This window comes from Chanos chanos, chromosome 15 (assembly GCF_902362185.1).
Source record: "Chanos chanos chromosome 15, fChaCha1.1, whole genome shotgun sequence".
NCBI lineage: Eukaryota > Metazoa > Chordata > Actinopteri > Gonorynchiformes > Chanidae > Chanos > Chanos chanos.
The window spans coordinates 6,764,744-6,781,761 of NC_044509.1; the positions used below are offsets into that span (position 1 = coordinate 6,764,744).

Sequence of the window (17,018 nt, forward strand, 5' to 3'; positions counted from 1 at the left end):
ATACAGGAACACACGTACCTGTCTGTTTCCTCCATTGTTAAGGTCAGTGGTATTTCAAGGGTGTAGGGGCACGGCTGGAGGTTGACTTGTGAGACGTAGTCGTGAGTTATGGCTGTTTTCTGACTTTACAGAGCCGGTGGTGGAGATTGTTTGAACGGTGACACGGTCACGTCACAGACGACAGATGCGCGTGCCTTTGATTATCTCTCGTGATAGACCTCAACGCAGACAGATTTTATCACACTGTGTCTTACCTCATTGTGTTGTGGCAATGCAGTTTTTTGGTTTTTTGCGTTTGTTTTCGTTTTTGCCTGGAGCTAATGCCATGTTTTCAGTGCTGTCTCAGTTTGTGCCTTTAAGTCATTTGTCCTATACAATGCATAGTCTTCATCTGAAGGTCCTTTATTTCAGATCAGTATCTGAGTTGGTGAATATCTTTATTATGCTACAATTACACAGACATTCCTCTTTCAGATAGTGTCATGTAGTGATTAATAGTTGACATGTTCAGATGAACACTTTTTAACCAAAAAAAATTATCTGCATTTTGAGTGTAAGAGTTGTTTTACTCTCACTAACCTGTAGATTAGCATGAACATACAGTAAGTTGTCTGATACCGAGGACAGCAAAAATCCTCCAGGGATCTGTGTGAGCCTGTGCTACTCTGATAGCTGAGTGGCTCTCCGTGTGGTTACGATTGCAGTCAGGGTATATTGGAAGTAAGGAGGATTTAATCTCATAAGAGGCTCAAGCTGTTTGAGAACCTGGGGGAAGGGATGTGACAGAGAATAATGGGCAGCGTTTTCAGTTGCCATGGAAAAGCTTAACGTGTGCTCTCTTCCCCGCGTGTCAGGCCACTGTCATGTAGGGCTAACGCGGGATGTCCGGCGTGACAGGCGGTACCACTGGACTTGCCTGTGGTGAAATGCCAGCAGCAGGTAGAGGTGTGTGCTCCAAGTCATAAAGTCTTCTGACTGAAAACTGAGGTAAAACGTGTTCTTTTTTTGGATTTTATATATATATATAATAACACTTTTTTTGGAGGGGGGGTAATTAACTTGTTCTTGGAAACTAAGAACAAGTACTTGTGTATTCAGCAGGTTTTTTGAGAATGGACTGTTTTCTATTATGCAATTACAGTGACTTAGTTGTATTACTGCTTTATAATATAATCCGGAGGTTTAAGATAAATTTAAAAAAAAACTGAACAACAAACAAACAAAAAAAAACCCTTTACTTCGCTGAGTAAAATGTTGTGAAAATATGATGTTGGGAGACAGTGACAGAATGTTCAAACTGATTAGCAGAGAGATGACACTATTCTTCGTGGAGACGAGCTGCAGCCTGATTGGCTGGATGACTCTGTATACGTTACTCTGTCACCTAAACGACGGACGAAGCTATGAATGGAACTGCAGGCTAGTGACACTCTTCCACGGGATCCTCATCGTGTGCCTGACTGCTTACATAGGCTTCATTGATGGACCATGGCCCTTCACACACCCAGGTAAGTTCCTACACAGTGATGCCTATGGCCAACTGTGCGGTCAGATGTGAGCTCACATTTACCATTAGTTGTTGTTGTTGTTGTTTTTGTTGTTGTTGTTGTTGTTGTCTGTGTATACTCTGTTTCTTTGTTTGATTCTGGAAATCAATCTACTTGTGCAACTGAAATGTGTTTACTCAGTTCTAGGTAGTCATGGCAAATTCATAATAATAACTGATATGATCAAATAACAGTTTGTCTACTCAATAGTTACCCAGAGGTAATGCAAGGTGGGCAATGATTTGAGTATAAAATCTTAAATGCCAAGTATTTAATACACGTTGGGGTTGTTTGTACAACAAACTGCTACTTGTTTTGCATATTTTGGGCCACCTCTGCTTACCCCACAAGTTTCTTTTTACGCTGTCTTTCTCCCCCTGCTTGTGTCTAGGCTCTGAAAACAAACCCCTTCAGATCCTGGCCCTGATCCTGAGCCTGGGCTACTTCATCTTCGACATGGCATGGTGCGTCTACTTCCGCGCCGAGGGTCCGGTCATGTTGGCGCACCATACCATGAGCGTCCTGGGCATCATGCTGGCGCTTGGCCTGGGCGAGTCTGGCATCGAGACGTGTGCCGTGCTGTTCGGCAGCGAAATCACCAACCCGCTTCTCCAGGCCCGCTGGTTCCTCAAGAAGGCAGGTCGGTACGATGGCGTGGCCGGAGACGGCGTCGACCTGCTCTTCATTTTGCTGTTCGCTTTCGTGCGGATCGGAGTGGGCAGCCGAATGCTTTACTGCGAACTCGCTTCGCCGAAACCCTCGCTCCTCGTGAAAGCGGGGGGCGTGGCCATCTATGCCGTCTCCTGGGTCTTCATGGTGGACATTGCCCGCTTCGCTTGCAAAAAAAGTCGTGCCAAGTACAAGCGGTGGAAAGAGCAACACGACCCGGACCATGCCAACGGGCATGCCGGCACCCTGAAGTAGAAAAACAATCAGACGAAGACACTAACCTGGGTTTCTGATCACATGACAGGCTGTGCTAGTATGTTTCTGATGCCTTGCATGTAAAGAAAAAGACTTGGAATTCAGTACTGTTTAGGGTCACAGGTCAGGAAGGTACGTACTAATCCCATACCAGTATGTCAGACATGTGCCAGTGTATCTGAGTATGGACTAAAAAAAAGGCTTCAAATACATTTTTCCTAATGAATTTGAACTGGTGACCTTGTGAACTGTTTTGGCCCTATTTCGCTGATTTGATTTTTTTTTTTTAACGTGCGTTAAGTACAAGTCTGCGTATGTATGTAACTGAGACAAAAATGCTAAAAGGCTGCTCATAATTGAGTCTACATCCGTGGAAGACTGATTTACGATTGAAGAGGAAGTCAAGACGTGTCAAATATCAACACATTTTTTTTCTGTTGAAAATGTGCAGTCTGAAAGCAGTAGTCACTGTAAACCCTTGACAAATATGCTCAGGAAACAGTCCAGCAAGCACGGAGTTCTGCTTCAAAGTGTCCAGTAGCTTTGTGGACGCCTCATTGTGTAATGTCTTTATTCTAAGCCGGTAAGATTGGATCCACAGTCTGTCGGACTGACTGTCTTGTGAAAAGTCCACTGGCTGGAATACATGTAGAATCCTGAAGCCGTGTGTCTCCCAGAAATGTCCTAATGTAATGATAATCTGGGATGAATATGCTTATGAATATGCTTTGGAATATGGACTAGAATCTATCGCAGTGTTTCAGCCTTAGATAAAGAGAAGAGGACCAAGTTTTTTTTTTTTGTACTGTGAAAAATTATTTTTCAGTATTTTTATAATGAGGGATGAAGGTTTCTCAGTCTCTCAAAAGGATAGTGAATTTTTAATTTGCTTAGATGTTGTGAAATAGCCTATTTAAAAGCCTTAATGTAATTAGTGTGATATGTCTGTATATATTCTAATGAATTGCACTGAACTGGCTGCATGAATGTACACGGTATTCAACGACTTAATTTAAAGGGAAAAAAACGTTGTACACACTAGAGAAAATACTGAAGAAAATACTGATTTGGCTGTCATTAACCAGTACTTGAATGTTGCACTGGATGACTTTTTATTAAAAACTCTAACTCAGATTTATCACACTGTAATTTTCCACATTCAATCTTTAAGGTCCAAATATTTGCTCTAGTGTTCTTTTGTCCAGCTTTATTGTTTTTATAACTGTACGTTTGTAACTTTTTTTCGACAACATTAATATTACGATTACCCTGAAACACATGATCATCATAATGTCAAGAATCTTTCTGTTTATCACTACTTCTTGTTACCACAGTATCCACATTCGTATGTGTTTGAGGTAGTTTTGTGATGACAATGTACTGAACTTACCACAAGGCGGCGTAAAAGTTTTACTAGTTAAAAAACATCTCAAAATGAAAAACTGTTAGATACTGTGGTGGGGTATATTTGAATCTCAAATACCACAGAGATTGTAGATATGTAGTAAAATTATGATTTCAAAATGTCAAGTGTGTCACCTTTTGTAATTGGCTCCTTTGTTGATTTTTTTTTTCATTGTGTTAGTGTTCTCTTTGGGCCTTAGTCGGTAGTAATGCCGATCATATATCAAAAATCAGCAGCATGTGGCTAATATCACTACGATGCGACAGGACAACAGCGAATAAAATGTTTACATTTAGTGTTAGCCTTAAGTTATGCTTGCAGGCCGTTACACAGAATGTGTAACTATTCTGACAAGGAGAATAAAGTCTTAAACAGCAAACTGACCACTGAATCTTTTATTACGACCGCATGCAAGTTTTAAAGGCCTGAGTTCACTGTATTACAATACGAGCGACACATAATGATTTCAGCTGAATGATAAGTTAAATCGAGTAGTGCCATCACCGTATAGTTCTACGGTGCTATCCTGGAAATGTTTTCGGTGAATTATACATTAACCAGTTGTGTCGTCATCACTTCATCCTCCTGACCCCCCACACACCCATTTGTGAATATGTAGCGGTATTAAAAATCGTACCGAAAAGTCGGACACGTAAATATTGCAAAGGAATGGAATACCCTCACATTTCACAGAGACCTACATGGGTTCATGGGAGTAGTGATATTGTGTTGTGCTCGTCCCGGCTGCTCAGCAGGCAAGGGAGGTGATTTTACTTTCTGCGGAAGGATACATTCCTGCCCAACCAGGAATGATTTAGTCAAAGCCAAAATTGTCTGGGGTTTATAAATTTTCCGTATCTCATTTTAATTCGAGGGCTGTGGACATTTGACAGTTGTGACATCTTACGTTTTTCTCCTTCTTTTCAGTTATTTACTCGTCAACGTTTTGAAACCAGGAATCTTGCTTAAAAAGTAGGAGAAAAAACTGATTTTCAGAAAACATGGAGACAAGGGGAAGGACCTGACTAAATGACTAAGCCCAAATTTTCAGCCTCAAAATACATTGACGAAAAAGAGAAGATCATTGGGACGGAATATGCATTGGACTTCTAGCAAGAACCGGTTGTATTTTTTAGTTGCTTTGGAACAAAGCCTTGTTGTGGATATTTCCTGAATTGGGAACAATCAACTGCTTGCGAGCAAGCCCGTCTGAGTTGACATCAAAGGACTTAAAAGTTTTCTGACGATTTTTTTGCGGTGCAGAATATCTGGAATTGTAGGAGCTGGCATCGTTCGTGAAGAAACTACAGTGAAACAACTTCTTGGATGTCTACTAAGAACAGTTAGACGGAATATAAATTACACGCGCCTTAGTTTGGGTAGAGATACTTTTTTCGGGAAAACGCGATCCATTCACAGACTAAGCGGCCTAAATAATACGAAAACAAATTTTGTTACCATTAGACAACATTGTAGCGATGCTGAGTCAAAAGCCGGTGGTTTAATTTTCGCCGGATCACTGGCAACAAATATTTTGGAATACTTATTGACACGAAGGAGCAAACGTGTTTGGGATAAGGGTCGGTTTGGGAATGCCACGGTGGGAGTATGTCTGAGGGGAAACGCTAGGAAAAAAATGTCAGGGGTTTGAAAGTAATGTCTCAGACGGACAAGCTTGAGTGGTGATCAAAGACGAGTTTTACATTAAAATCAGTGAAAGGTGTGGCCGGACATCAGGTTAAATATTTAAAGCAATAAATTGACAAGTTAGTCCCCAGGTAGTTTACTTCAAGCTTTTGTGGTATTGATAAACATGACTGCAGAGAGGCAGAGTTAGGGAAAGCCAGTCGTGTTATGTGGTGGCTCTTCAGCGGTGGAAAAAACATAATGTAATGTGCTACATTTGTAGTACGCGTTTGACGAAACTGAGAGATAAACACGACTGCAGGACTACATCGGTCTATGTGCAAACCGCTCGCGTGTGTGTTCCATCTGAGGACTGCTGTATGTGTTTACATTCATCGATTTCTCTCCAAAAGATTCATTTTGGTTTTGGGAAAACGGTGTGATGACACAGGTTACTAAAACGCAACACAAACACGTTGTGGAATTACCTATCAGAAATTGCTAAGTGGTTTTTTTTCTTTACTATGAGACGACATTCCTGGACATTTTGAAGCGTTACTGGTTGGATTTCAAAGGCTATCGAAGTAGTCATTATTGAACAGAGGAGCGTTTTACCTCGATAAAATGCTACTTGGATGAAAGCTGAAGAAAATCAAGAAACGAAAGCCCAATGAGCGGCACACAGTCTACGATTGCTGACAGGTAAACGATCTTTTCTCAGATGTAAACGCGATGGTTTGATGAGCTTTATATGTTTGTCTGTACCTATTTAGTACATATCTGTGTTATATAGCTCTGTATTTCCCATGACTCTCCGGTAGACAAATAGTTTATGGAACTGACATTTGGAAAAAGGGATAGCTTGGTTGACAGCTAATGTCGTATGTTTTAGGTTCTCTTTAGACTCTTTCATTTGGTCGAATGTTAACATAATGAGAATGTAGTACTGAAGAACAAACACATAATAATCTGTTGCATCAGTGTATTGTTTTTAGAATAGGTATAGTTAAAATCCAAAAATAATCGCTAATTAACACCGTCCTCCATAGTCCAGAGGGCTATTCAATGGTACAATATTAAAATAATGAGAAATCTCTAAGGAAGCGTAAAGAGTCTAAAAAGGAATCAAGCAAACATGAATTCTTCGTGTCCCTGTGACTACTTTAATTCAACCTAGGGTATACATCTTTACATCGATTTGCCTCAGCGATGGTTATAAGTTCATTTCAGTGAGTCAGAGCTGTCATTATGGTTGTGAAAAACAGGTATGCCTTTCACAGCGAGTGCCTCTACATCATAATCATTCAGCTGTAGAAAATGAGTTTGCGTAGAGGTGAACAGGTGTCTGAGTTTCCTCTTGTGTAAACACATTTATGGGTTCTTTTTTTTTCAATAGATGTTTTCCTATGACGTAATCATATTAATGTAGATCATCACAGGTTACCTGAGGACAATGGAGAGTCATGGTTGTTCTTTTTCAGTGTCAGATGAGTGGTCATACTTTCTCATGCCTTGTCTCTGATGTAACTCTACTCATACTCCTCATTGTGATTCTGAGGCGAGATTGATAAATTGCGTGGGCATAAATTGGCAAACGCCAAATGTCTCTACAACAGTCCACTGGTTCCCCGGGGAAACGTCAAAGATGTAGATCAAATCAGAGACTTGGCAAGAACCCATTTTGTGAATGGTTGAATGCCATTAGTAATGAAACAGTTGAAGCTGGAGTGTCCTGTATGCTTTTATGAGATGTCAGCTGATAATTTTGGCAATAACTTAAAATTTGAGTAGATCTGTGACCAGTCTCTAAAATGTTCCTAGCTCTAGCTGATATATTTTTTAATCTGAATGTATCTGTTCCTCTCAGTATTTTTTTTTTTCAAAGACATCTGTTTTTACTACATTACAATGATCTCTTATTTCCATTATCAACTACATTAACAATGACACAGATGTACAAGTATCTTTCCATATTTAGCATTTGCGCATGCTGGAAACAGCTGAGGATCTGATGATAGAATACAGTTTGTTCAGCAGAGCAGATCTATAACAGAGCTGATTAATGGTCTGTGTGGTGGCTGCTCCTACGCTCTTGAAACCGCACAGTCTGTGTGATGTGAAATGATGCAAGCAGATCTGATCTGTGTGTCAGGCCATTAGCTTTACTTTATTTTTAATGGTGTGATGGCAACATTGCACTCAAGTATGACAGCAAAGGTGCACTCGGAGATCTTAAAATGAGTCAAGGCCTGTACCTGCATCTTGAAAATAGTCTTTTCAAGCGACACAAACAGCCACAATATAAAAACAAACAACAACAAAATAGATGCATGTTGAGTAAGTCAGACAGCATTGTTGTCTAATCTCGTCTGGTCTTATAGTCTTTGTACAGATAATACAGAATTGCGTTGCGTTTGTGTCATGTTTGTGGAAAGGAGACTGTTGTATTTTGTGTGTTTTGCCGGTATCTCTTGTCAGCTGATTGCCACTAGTGTAGCGACCACTCTCGAATGGCTTTCCTAATCTGTCTCCTTTGAATTGCGGTGTGACCAATAGCTGACCTACATGCCTCTGGAAGCACTTAAATATAATGCCCCCCCGCGTTTTTACGTATGCCCACATAAGCTTATTTCGGCGTGAATTCTGACCTGAGCGCGGTTTGCTCCGAGTCTCAGGGTGTGGAGCTGCTCCCCCAGCTACACTTATTACCTGAAGCAAGTCATGCATTCCAGTGGGCCAAAAAGCAAGCTAGCAGCTTGTCAAACCCAGGCCTTAACCTCTTGTGTTAGGTTAAGACACACAAGAAGGCCTGTGCTGCATTCGTGAGATGATCCTAGCTGACAGCTAACCCAAGGGGCAGGCATGCCTCTCTTCTGTTCTGCGTGCTCAGGCCACCTGTATCAGCAAGCAAGAGAAAATCTCCAGCTCTGGAAAATGCTTCGTGGACTAGACTGTGCATATCACAGAGAATCCTCATTCCATAGTCACTTATTTTTAAAGGTACGTCTTCGAGAGCAACTAAACAAGGTTCTTCTGAGCATCAAGGGTGTTTCGTTCTGTGGTTATTTGTTTTAGCTATCAGCCGTTGGTGTAGAACCTGTCATCAGATATGCTCTGACAGAGGAACTAACAGGTTATCGCCCATTCGGGGGAAGATCCAGGGCTTCTTTAGCGATGCAAGCTAAAATGGCTCGATTCTGCTGGCTAATGGCCAGTGTTTCAGCCTTCAGTGGGAGAGGCCACGGTCAGATGCCTAGACAGGTCGTGCCAATTTAGCATGAGAAGTGACTTTTGGGATGGTTCCAAACATTAGGCTAGGCCTCTGAAGACTCCTGAACATGTCTGGCTTTTTTTTTTTATGTGTGTGTGTGTGTGTGTGTGTGTTGGAGTACGAGTCAGTTGAAAACCTCCCTGACTGTCTATAATTCCCTGTTGTGTCACTAACTACTCATCACTTGCAGGTGACTTTTTTTTTTTTTTTTTAAATCACAGTAAGCTCTATCTTTGTGACCATATTTGTTTATTTCTTCAGGTCGCTCCTCATTGTTCTAAACAAAATTGTAAAATTAGCGTTTCCTGAACACGGCCACCTCGGTCGTCTGGTTTGGCGATGACTGAATCGCCATCTGTTTCCAAGGAAAAGACTCTTTCCACATGGCCCGTATGAGTTGACTCGTCTGAAAGTTGTTTCCTCAACTTGGGCCAAAAACAATATGAGTCACGAAAAGGAAAAGACCTTGTGGCAGTTGTCAAAGGAAACCTACTAGGCTTGACGATTTGTTCCAAATTGTCACCAGTTTGAAACCCAAGGTGCTGGAAAAAACATTCCAACATCAGCTGAGGGCCTTCTTTTCTAGCTGCCTAGCCACATTTAAACTGATCCCTATTTAAAAAGAAAAGCTTAAAAAAAAAAAAAACTGGTCTCGGATGTGTCTCAGATTCATATATATTCACATTAGGATGCAAAGTGCGTTTGTGAGGCCTTGGTTTAAGGGAAGGTGCTATGTAAGTTAATTATGGGGAAGTCTCATGGAGTTGAACCAATACTGAAGGCAGGACTATGCAGGTTGCTCTTTGTCACGACGTTTTGCTGATGTGTGTATTTTTTTTTTTGCTCCCCCCCCCCCCCCCCCCCCCCGAGGCCCTCTCTGGGACTGGTGACATCACTGGTAAACAATGTCTGTTCAGCCAGGCCAGACCAGCAGCCCTCCTGACAAGCCTGTTGGCCACCCAGAAAAGCATGATGGGAAGCGATAGAGCCTTGCTGTCTTTGTGTGGGGGTGTGTGTGTGTATGTGGGTGTGTGTGTGTGTGTGTATGTGGGTGGGTGTGTGTGTGTGTGTGAGAGAGAGAGAGAGAGAGCAAGAGAAAGATGCGGCTTGGCTTTGGCTGTTTCTTAAGGGTCGTATGATGTATCACTCCTGCTGTTACACTTGTTGAAGGGCATACATAACTTACAGTGCTAGAGTACCTCTCCGTTCTGGCACAGTGTTAAGTAAATATATTGGCATAGTTTGGACTGTCTGTTCTAAATGACTATGCAGAGCCGCTGGTGGGTCATTTATCACCATACTAATATATGCATAATGAAATGGGACTGTGAAGCCAGTGAAATATAAAAACAGAGTAAAACCGAAGGAAAAAAAAAATCGGTCTAATTTTTTTCTTTTTCTTCTGGGAATTTATGGGATGTTTTGTTCTGATGTCAGTTGTAAGAAAACTCACAGCGATGCAGTGATTAATAGTTGACATGTTCAGATGAACACTTTTTAACCAAAAAAAATTATCTGCATTTTGAGTGTAAGAGTTGTTTTACTCTCACTAACCTGTAGATTAGCATGAACATACAGTAAGTTGTCTGATACCGAGGACAGCAAAAATCCTCCAGGGATCTGTGTGAGCCTGTGCTACTCTGATAGCTGAGTGGCTCTCCGTGTGGTTACGATTGCAGTCAGGGTATATTGGAAGTAAGGAGGATTTAATCTCATAAGAGGCTCAAGCTGTTTGAGAACCTGGGGGAAGGGATGTGACAGAGAATAATGGGCAGCGTTTTCAGTTGCCATGGAAAAGCTTAACGTGTGCTCTCTTCCCCGCGTGTCAGGCCACTGTCATGTAGGGCTAACGCGGGATGTCCGGCGTGACAGGCGGTACCACTGGACTTGCCTGTGGTGAAATGCCAGCAGCAGGTAGAGGTGTGTGCTCCAAGTCATAAAGTCTTCTGACTGAAAACTGAGGTAAAACGTGTTCTTTTTTTGGATTTTATATATATATATAATAACACTTTTTTTGGAGGGGGGGTAATTAACTTGTTCTTGGAAACTAAGAACAAGTACTTGTGTATTCAGCAGGTTTTTTGAGAATGGACTGTTTTCTATTATGCAATTACAGTGACTTAGTTGTATTACTGCTTTATAATATAATCCGGAGGTTTAAGATAAATTTAAAAAAAAACTGAACAACAAACAAACAAAAAAAAAACCCTTTACTTCGCTGAGTAAAATGTTGTGAAAATATGATGTTGGGAGACAGTGACAGAATGTTCAAACTGATTAGCAGAGAGATGACACTATTCTTCGTGGAGACGAGCTGCAGCCTGATTGGCTGGATGACTCTGTATACGTTACTCTGTCACCTAAACGACGGACGAAGCTATGAATGGAACTGCAGGCTAGTGACACTCTTCCACGGGATCCTCATCGTGTGCCTGACTGCTTACATAGGCTTCATTGATGGACCATGGCCCTTCACACACCCAGGTAAGTTCCTACACAGTGATGCCTATGGCCAACTGTGCGGTCAGATGTGAGCTCACATTTACCATTAGTTGTTGTTGTTGTTGTTTTTGTTGTTGTTGTTGTTGTTGTCTGTGTATACTCTGTTTCTTTGTTTGATTCTGGAAATCAATCTACTTGTGCAACTGAAATGTGTTTACTCAGTTCTAGGTAGTCATGGCAAATTCATAATAATAACTGATATGATCAAATAACAGTTTGTCTACTCAATAGTTACCCAGAGGTAATGCAAGGTGGGCAATGATTTGAGTATAAAATCTTAAATGCCAAGTATTTAATACACGTTGGGGTTGTTTGTACAACAAACTGCTACTTGTTTTGCATATTTTGGGCCACCTCTGCTTACCCCACAAGTTTCTTTTTACGCTGTCTTTCTCCCCCTGCTTGTGTCTAGGCTCTGAAAACAAACCCCTTCAGATCCTGGCCCTGATCCTGAGCCTGGGCTACTTCATCTTCGACATGGCATGGTGCGTCTACTTCCGCGCCGAGGGTCCGGTCATGTTGGCGCACCATACCATGAGCGTCCTGGGCATCATGCTGGCGCTTGGCCTGGGCGAGTCTGGCATCGAGACGTGTGCCGTGCTGTTCGGCAGCGAAATCACCAACCCGCTTCTCCAGGCCCGCTGGTTCCTCAAGAAGGCAGGTCGGTACGATGGCGTGGCCGGAGACGGCGTCGACCTGCTCTTCATTTTGCTGTTCGCTTTCGTGCGGATCGGAGTGGGCAGCCGAATGCTTTACTGCGAACTCGCTTCGCCGAAAACCCTCGCTCCTCGTGAAAGCGGGGGGCGTGGCCATCTATGCCGTCTCCTGGGTCTTCATGGTGGACATTGCCCGCTTCGCTTGCAAAAAAAGTCGTGCCAAGTACAAGCGGTGGAAAGAGCAACACGACCCGGACCATGCCAACGGGCATGCCGGCACCCTGAAGTAGAAAAACAATCAGACGAAGACACTAACCTGGGTTTCTGATCACATGACAGGCTGTGCTAGTATGTTTCTGATGCCTTGCATGTAAAGAAAAAGACTTGGAATTCAGTACTGTTTAGGGTCACAGGTCAGGAAGGTACGTACTAATCCCATACCAGTATGTCAGACATGTGCCAGTGTATCTGAGTATGGACTAAAAAAAAGGCTTCAAATACATTTTTCCTAATGAATTTGAACTGGTGACCTTGTGAACTGTTTTGGCCCTATTTCGCTGATTTGATTTTTTTTTTTTAACGTGCGTTAAGTACAAGTCTGCGTATGTATGTAACTGAGACAAAAATGCTAAAAGGCTGCTCATAATTGAGTCTACATCCGTGGAAGACTGATTTACGATTGAAGAGGAAGTCAAGACGTGTCAAATATCAACACATTTTTTTTCTGTTGAAAATGTGCAGTCTGAAAGCAGTAGTCACTGTAAACCCTTGACAAATATGCTCAGGAAACAGTCCAGCAAGCACGGAGTTCTGCTTCAAAGTGTCCAGTAGCTTTGTGGACGCCTCATTGTGTAATGTCTTTATTCTAAGCCGGTAAGATTGGATCCACAGTCTGTCGGACTGACTGTCTTGTGAAAAGTCCACTGGCTGGAATACATGTAGAATCCTGAAGCCGTGTGTCTCCCAGAAATGTCCTAATGTAATGATAATCTGGGATGAATATGCTTATGAATATGCTTTGGAATATGGACTAGAATCTATCGCAGTGTTTCAGCCTTAGATAAAGAGAAGAGGACCAAGTTTTTTTTTTTTGTACTGTGAAAAATTATTTTTCAGTATTTTTATAATGAGGGATGAAGGTTTCTCAGTCTCTCAAAAGGATAGTGAATTTTTAATTTGCTTAGATGTTGTGAAATAGCCTATTTAAAAGCCTTAATGTAATTAGTGTGATATGTCTGTATATATTCTAATGAATTGCACTGAACTGGCTGCATGAATGTACACGGTATTCAACGACTTAATTTAAAGGGAAAAAAAACGTTGTACACACTAGAGAAAATACTGAAGAAAATACTGATTTGGCTGTCATTAACCAGTACTTGAATGTTGCACTGGATGACTTTTTATTAAAAACTCTAACTCAGATTTATCACACTGTAATTTTCCACATTCAATCTTTAAGGTCCAAATATTTGCTCTAGTGTTCTTTTGTCCAGCTTTATTGTTTTTATAACTGTACGTTTGTAACTTTTTTTCGACAACATTAATATTACGATTACCCTGAAACACATGATCATCATAATGTCAAGAATCTTTCTGTTTATCACTACTTCTTGTTACCACAGTATCCACATTCGTATGTGTTTGAGGTAGTTTTGTGATGACAATGTACTGAACTTACCACAAGGCGGCGTAAAAGTTTTACTAGTTAAAAAACATCTCAAAATGAAAAACTGTTAGATACTGTGGTGGGGTATATTTGAATCTCAAATACCACAGAGATTGTAGATATGTAGTAAAATTATGATTTCAAAATGTCAAGTGTGTCACCTTTTGTAATTGGCTCCTTTGTTGATTTTTTTTTTCATTGTGTTAGTGTTCTCTTTGGGCCTTAGTCGGTAGTAATGCCGATCATATATCAAAAATCAGCAGCATGTGGCTAATATCACTACGATGCGACAGGACAACAGCGAATAAAATGTTTACATTTAGTGTTAGCCTTAAGTTATGCTTGCAGGCCGTTACACAGAATGTGTAACTATTCTGACAAGGAGAATAAAGTCTTAAACAGCAAACTGACCACTGAATCTTTTATTACGACCGCATGCAAGTTTTAAAGGCCTGAGTTCACTGTATTACAATACGAGCGACACATAATGATTTCAGCTGAATGATAAGTTAAATCGAGTAGTGCCATCACCGTATAGTTCTACGGTGCTATCCTGGAAATGTTTTCGGTGAATTATACATTAACCAGTTGTGTCGTCATCACTTCATCCTCCTGACCCCCCACACACCCATTTGTGAATATGTAGCGGTATTAAAAATCGTACCGAAAAGTCGGACACGTAAATATTGCAAAGGAATGGAATACCCTCACATTTCACAGAGACCTACATGGGTTCATGGGAGTAGTGATATTGTGTTGTGCTCGTCCCGGCTGCTCAGCAGGCAAGGGAGGTGATTTTACTTTCTGCGGAAGGATACATTCCTGCCCAACCAGGAATGATTTAGTCAAAGCCAAAATTGTCTGGGGTTTATAAATTTTCCGTATCTCATTTTAATTCGAGGGCTGTGGACATTTGACAGTTGTGACATCTTACGTTTTTCTCCTTCTTTTCAGTTATTTACTCGTCAACGTTTTGAAACCAGGAATCTTGCTTAAAAAGTAGGAGAAAAAACTGATTTTCAGAAAACATGGAGACAAGGGGAAGGACCTGACTAAATGACTAAGCCCAAATTTTCAGCCTCAAAATACATTGACGAAAAAGAGAAGATCATTGGGACGGAATATGCATTGGACTTCTAGCAAGAACCGGTTGTATTTTTTAGTTGCTTTGGAACAAAGCCTTGTTGTGGATATTTCCTGAATTGGGAACAATCAACTGCTTGCGAGCAAGCCCGTCTGAGTTGACATCAAAGGACTTAAAAGTTTTCTGACGATTTTTTTGCGGTGCAGAATATCTGGAATTGTAGGAGCTGGCATCGTTCGTGAAGAAACTACAGTGAAACAACTTCTTGGATGTCTACTAAGAACAGTTAGACGGAATATAAATTACACGCGCCTTAGTTTGGGTAGAGATACTTTTTTCGGGAAAACGCGATCCATTCACAGACTAAGCGGCCTAAATAATACGAAAACAAATTTTGTTACCATTAGACAACATTGTAGCGATGCTGAGTCAAAAGCCGGTGGTTTAATTTTCGCCGGATCACTGGCAACAAATATTTTGGAATACTTATTGACACGAAGGAGCAAACGTGTTTGGGATAAGGGTCGGTTTGGGAATGCCACGGTGGGAGTATGTCTGAGGGGAAACGCTAGGAAAAAAATGTCAGGGGTTTGAAAGTAATGTCTCAGACGGACAAGCTTGAGTGGTGATCAAAGACGAGTTTTACATTAAAATCAGTGAAAGGTGTGGCCGGACATCAGGTTAAATATTTAAAGCAATAAATTGACAAGTTAGTCCCCAGGTAGTTTACTTCAAGCTTTTGTGGTATTGATAAACATGACTGCAGAGAGGCAGAGTTAGGGAAAGCCAGTCGTGTTATGTGGTGGCTCTTCAGCGGTGGAAAAAACATAATGTAATGTGCTACATTTGTAGTACGCGTTTGACGAAACTGAGAGATAAACACGACTGCAGGACTACATCGGTCTATGTGCAAACCGCTCGCGTGTGTGTTCCATCTGAGGACTGCTGTATGTGTTTACATTCATCGATTTCTCTCCAAAAGATTCATTTTGGTTTTGGGAAAACGGTGTGATGACACAGGTTACTAAAACGCAACACAAACACGTTGTGGAATTACCTATCAGAAATTGCTAAGTGGTTTTTTTTCTTTACTATGAGACGACATTCCTGGACATTTTGAAGCGTTACTGGTTGGATTTCAAAGGCTATCGAAGTAGTCATTATTGAACAGAGGAGCGTTTTACCTCGATAAAATGCTACTTGGATGAAAGCTGAAGAAAATCAAGAAACGAAAGCCCAATGAGCGGCACACAGTCTACGATTGCTGACAGGTAAACGATCTTTTCTCAGATGTAAACGCGATGGTTTGATGAGCTTTATATGTTTGTCTGTACCTATTTAGTACATATCTGTGTTATATAGCTCTGTATTTCCCATGACTCTCCGGTAGACAAATAGTTTATGGAACTGACATTTGGAAAAAGGGATAGCTTGGTTGACAGCTAATGTCGTATGTTTTAGGTTCTCTTTAGACTCTTTCATTTGGTCGAATGTTAACATAATGAGAATGTAGTACTGAAGAACAAACACATAATAATCTGTTGCATCAGTGTATTGTTTTTAGAATAGGTATAGTTAAAATCCAAAAATAATCGCTAATTAACACCGTCCTCCATAGTCCAGAGGGCTATTCAATGGTACAATATTAAAATAATGAGAAATCTCTAAGGAAGCGTAAAGAGTCTAAAAAGGAATCAAGCAAACATGAATTCTTCGTGTCCCTGTGACTACTTTAATTCAACCTAGGGTATACATCTTTACATCGATTTGCCTCAGCGATGGTTATAAGTTCATTTCAGTGAGTCAGAGCTGTCATTATGGTTGTGAAAAACAGGTATGCCTTTCACAGCGAGTGCCTCTACATCATAATCATTCAGCTGTAGAAAATGAGTTTGCGTAGAGGTGAACAGGTGTCTGAGTTTCCTCTTGTGTAAACACATTTATGGGTTCTTTTTTTTTCAATAGATGTTTTCCTATGACGTAATCATATTAATGTAGATCATCACAGGTTACCTGAGGACAATGGAGAGTCATGGTTGTTCTTTTTCAGTGTCAGATGAGTGGTCATACTTTCTCATGCCTTGTCTCTGATGTAACTCTACTCATACTCCTCATTGTGATTCTGAGGCGAGATTGATAAATTGCGTGGGCATAAATTGGCAAACGCCAAATGTCTCTACAACAGTCCACTGGTTCCCCGGGGAAACGTCAAAGATGTAGATCAAATCAGAGACTTGGCAAGAACCCATTTTGTGAATGGTTGAATGCCATTAGTAATGAAACAGTTGAAGCTGGAGTGTCCTGTATGCTTTTATGAGATGTCAGCTGATAATT

The 17,018-nt window shown here is 41.1% G+C and overlaps 3 protein-coding genes across 3 annotated transcripts in view; all 3 read left to right on the plus strand.

Moving 5' to 3' along the window:
• The first annotated feature begins 1,312 nt into the window (after nucleotides 1–1,312).
• LOC115828993 (TLC domain-containing protein 5-like) lies at nucleotides 1,313–2,471 on the plus strand. The gene is made up of 2 exons (XM_030793104.1): nucleotides 1,313–1,508; nucleotides 1,939–2,471. The coding sequence occupies exons 1-2, from the start codon at nucleotides 1,313–1,315 to the stop codon at nucleotides 2,469–2,471; spliced, it is 729 nt and encodes a 242-aa protein (XP_030648964.1).
• Nucleotides 2,472–11,061: 8,590 nt separating this feature from the next.
• LOC115828991 (TLC domain-containing protein 5-like) lies at nucleotides 11,062–12,221 on the plus strand. The gene is given in 3 exon segments (XM_030793103.1): nucleotides 11,062–11,257; nucleotides 11,688–12,049; nucleotides 12,051–12,221. Coding segments are annotated over 3 exon segments (729 nt in total).
• Nucleotides 12,222–15,263: 3,042 nt separating this feature from the next.
• The window catches only part of arhgef12b (Rho guanine nucleotide exchange factor (GEF) 12b), a 44,754-nt gene continuing 42,999 nt past the window's right edge, over nucleotides 15,264–17,018 (plus strand). Inside the window, exon 1 of the mRNA XM_030792407.1 lies at nucleotides 15,264–15,955. Coding sequence (XP_030648267.1) covers nucleotides 15,924–15,955 — 32 coding nt within the window. The 5' untranslated portion in view covers nucleotides 15,264–15,923. The remainder of the gene's footprint in view (nucleotides 15,956–17,018) is intronic.

What these genes read in the sequence shown, in the direction of transcription:
- LOC115828993 (XM_030793104.1), top strand. Translation starts at nt 1,313, where the DNA reads ATGACACTATTCTTCGTGGAGACGAGCTGCAGCCTGATTGGCTGGATG. An exon ending in ATGGCCCTTCACACACCCAG is followed by an intron (nt 1,509 to 1,938) that starts GTAAGTTCCTAC and finishes GCTTGTGTCTAG; the next exon opens with GCTCTGAAAACAAACCCCTT.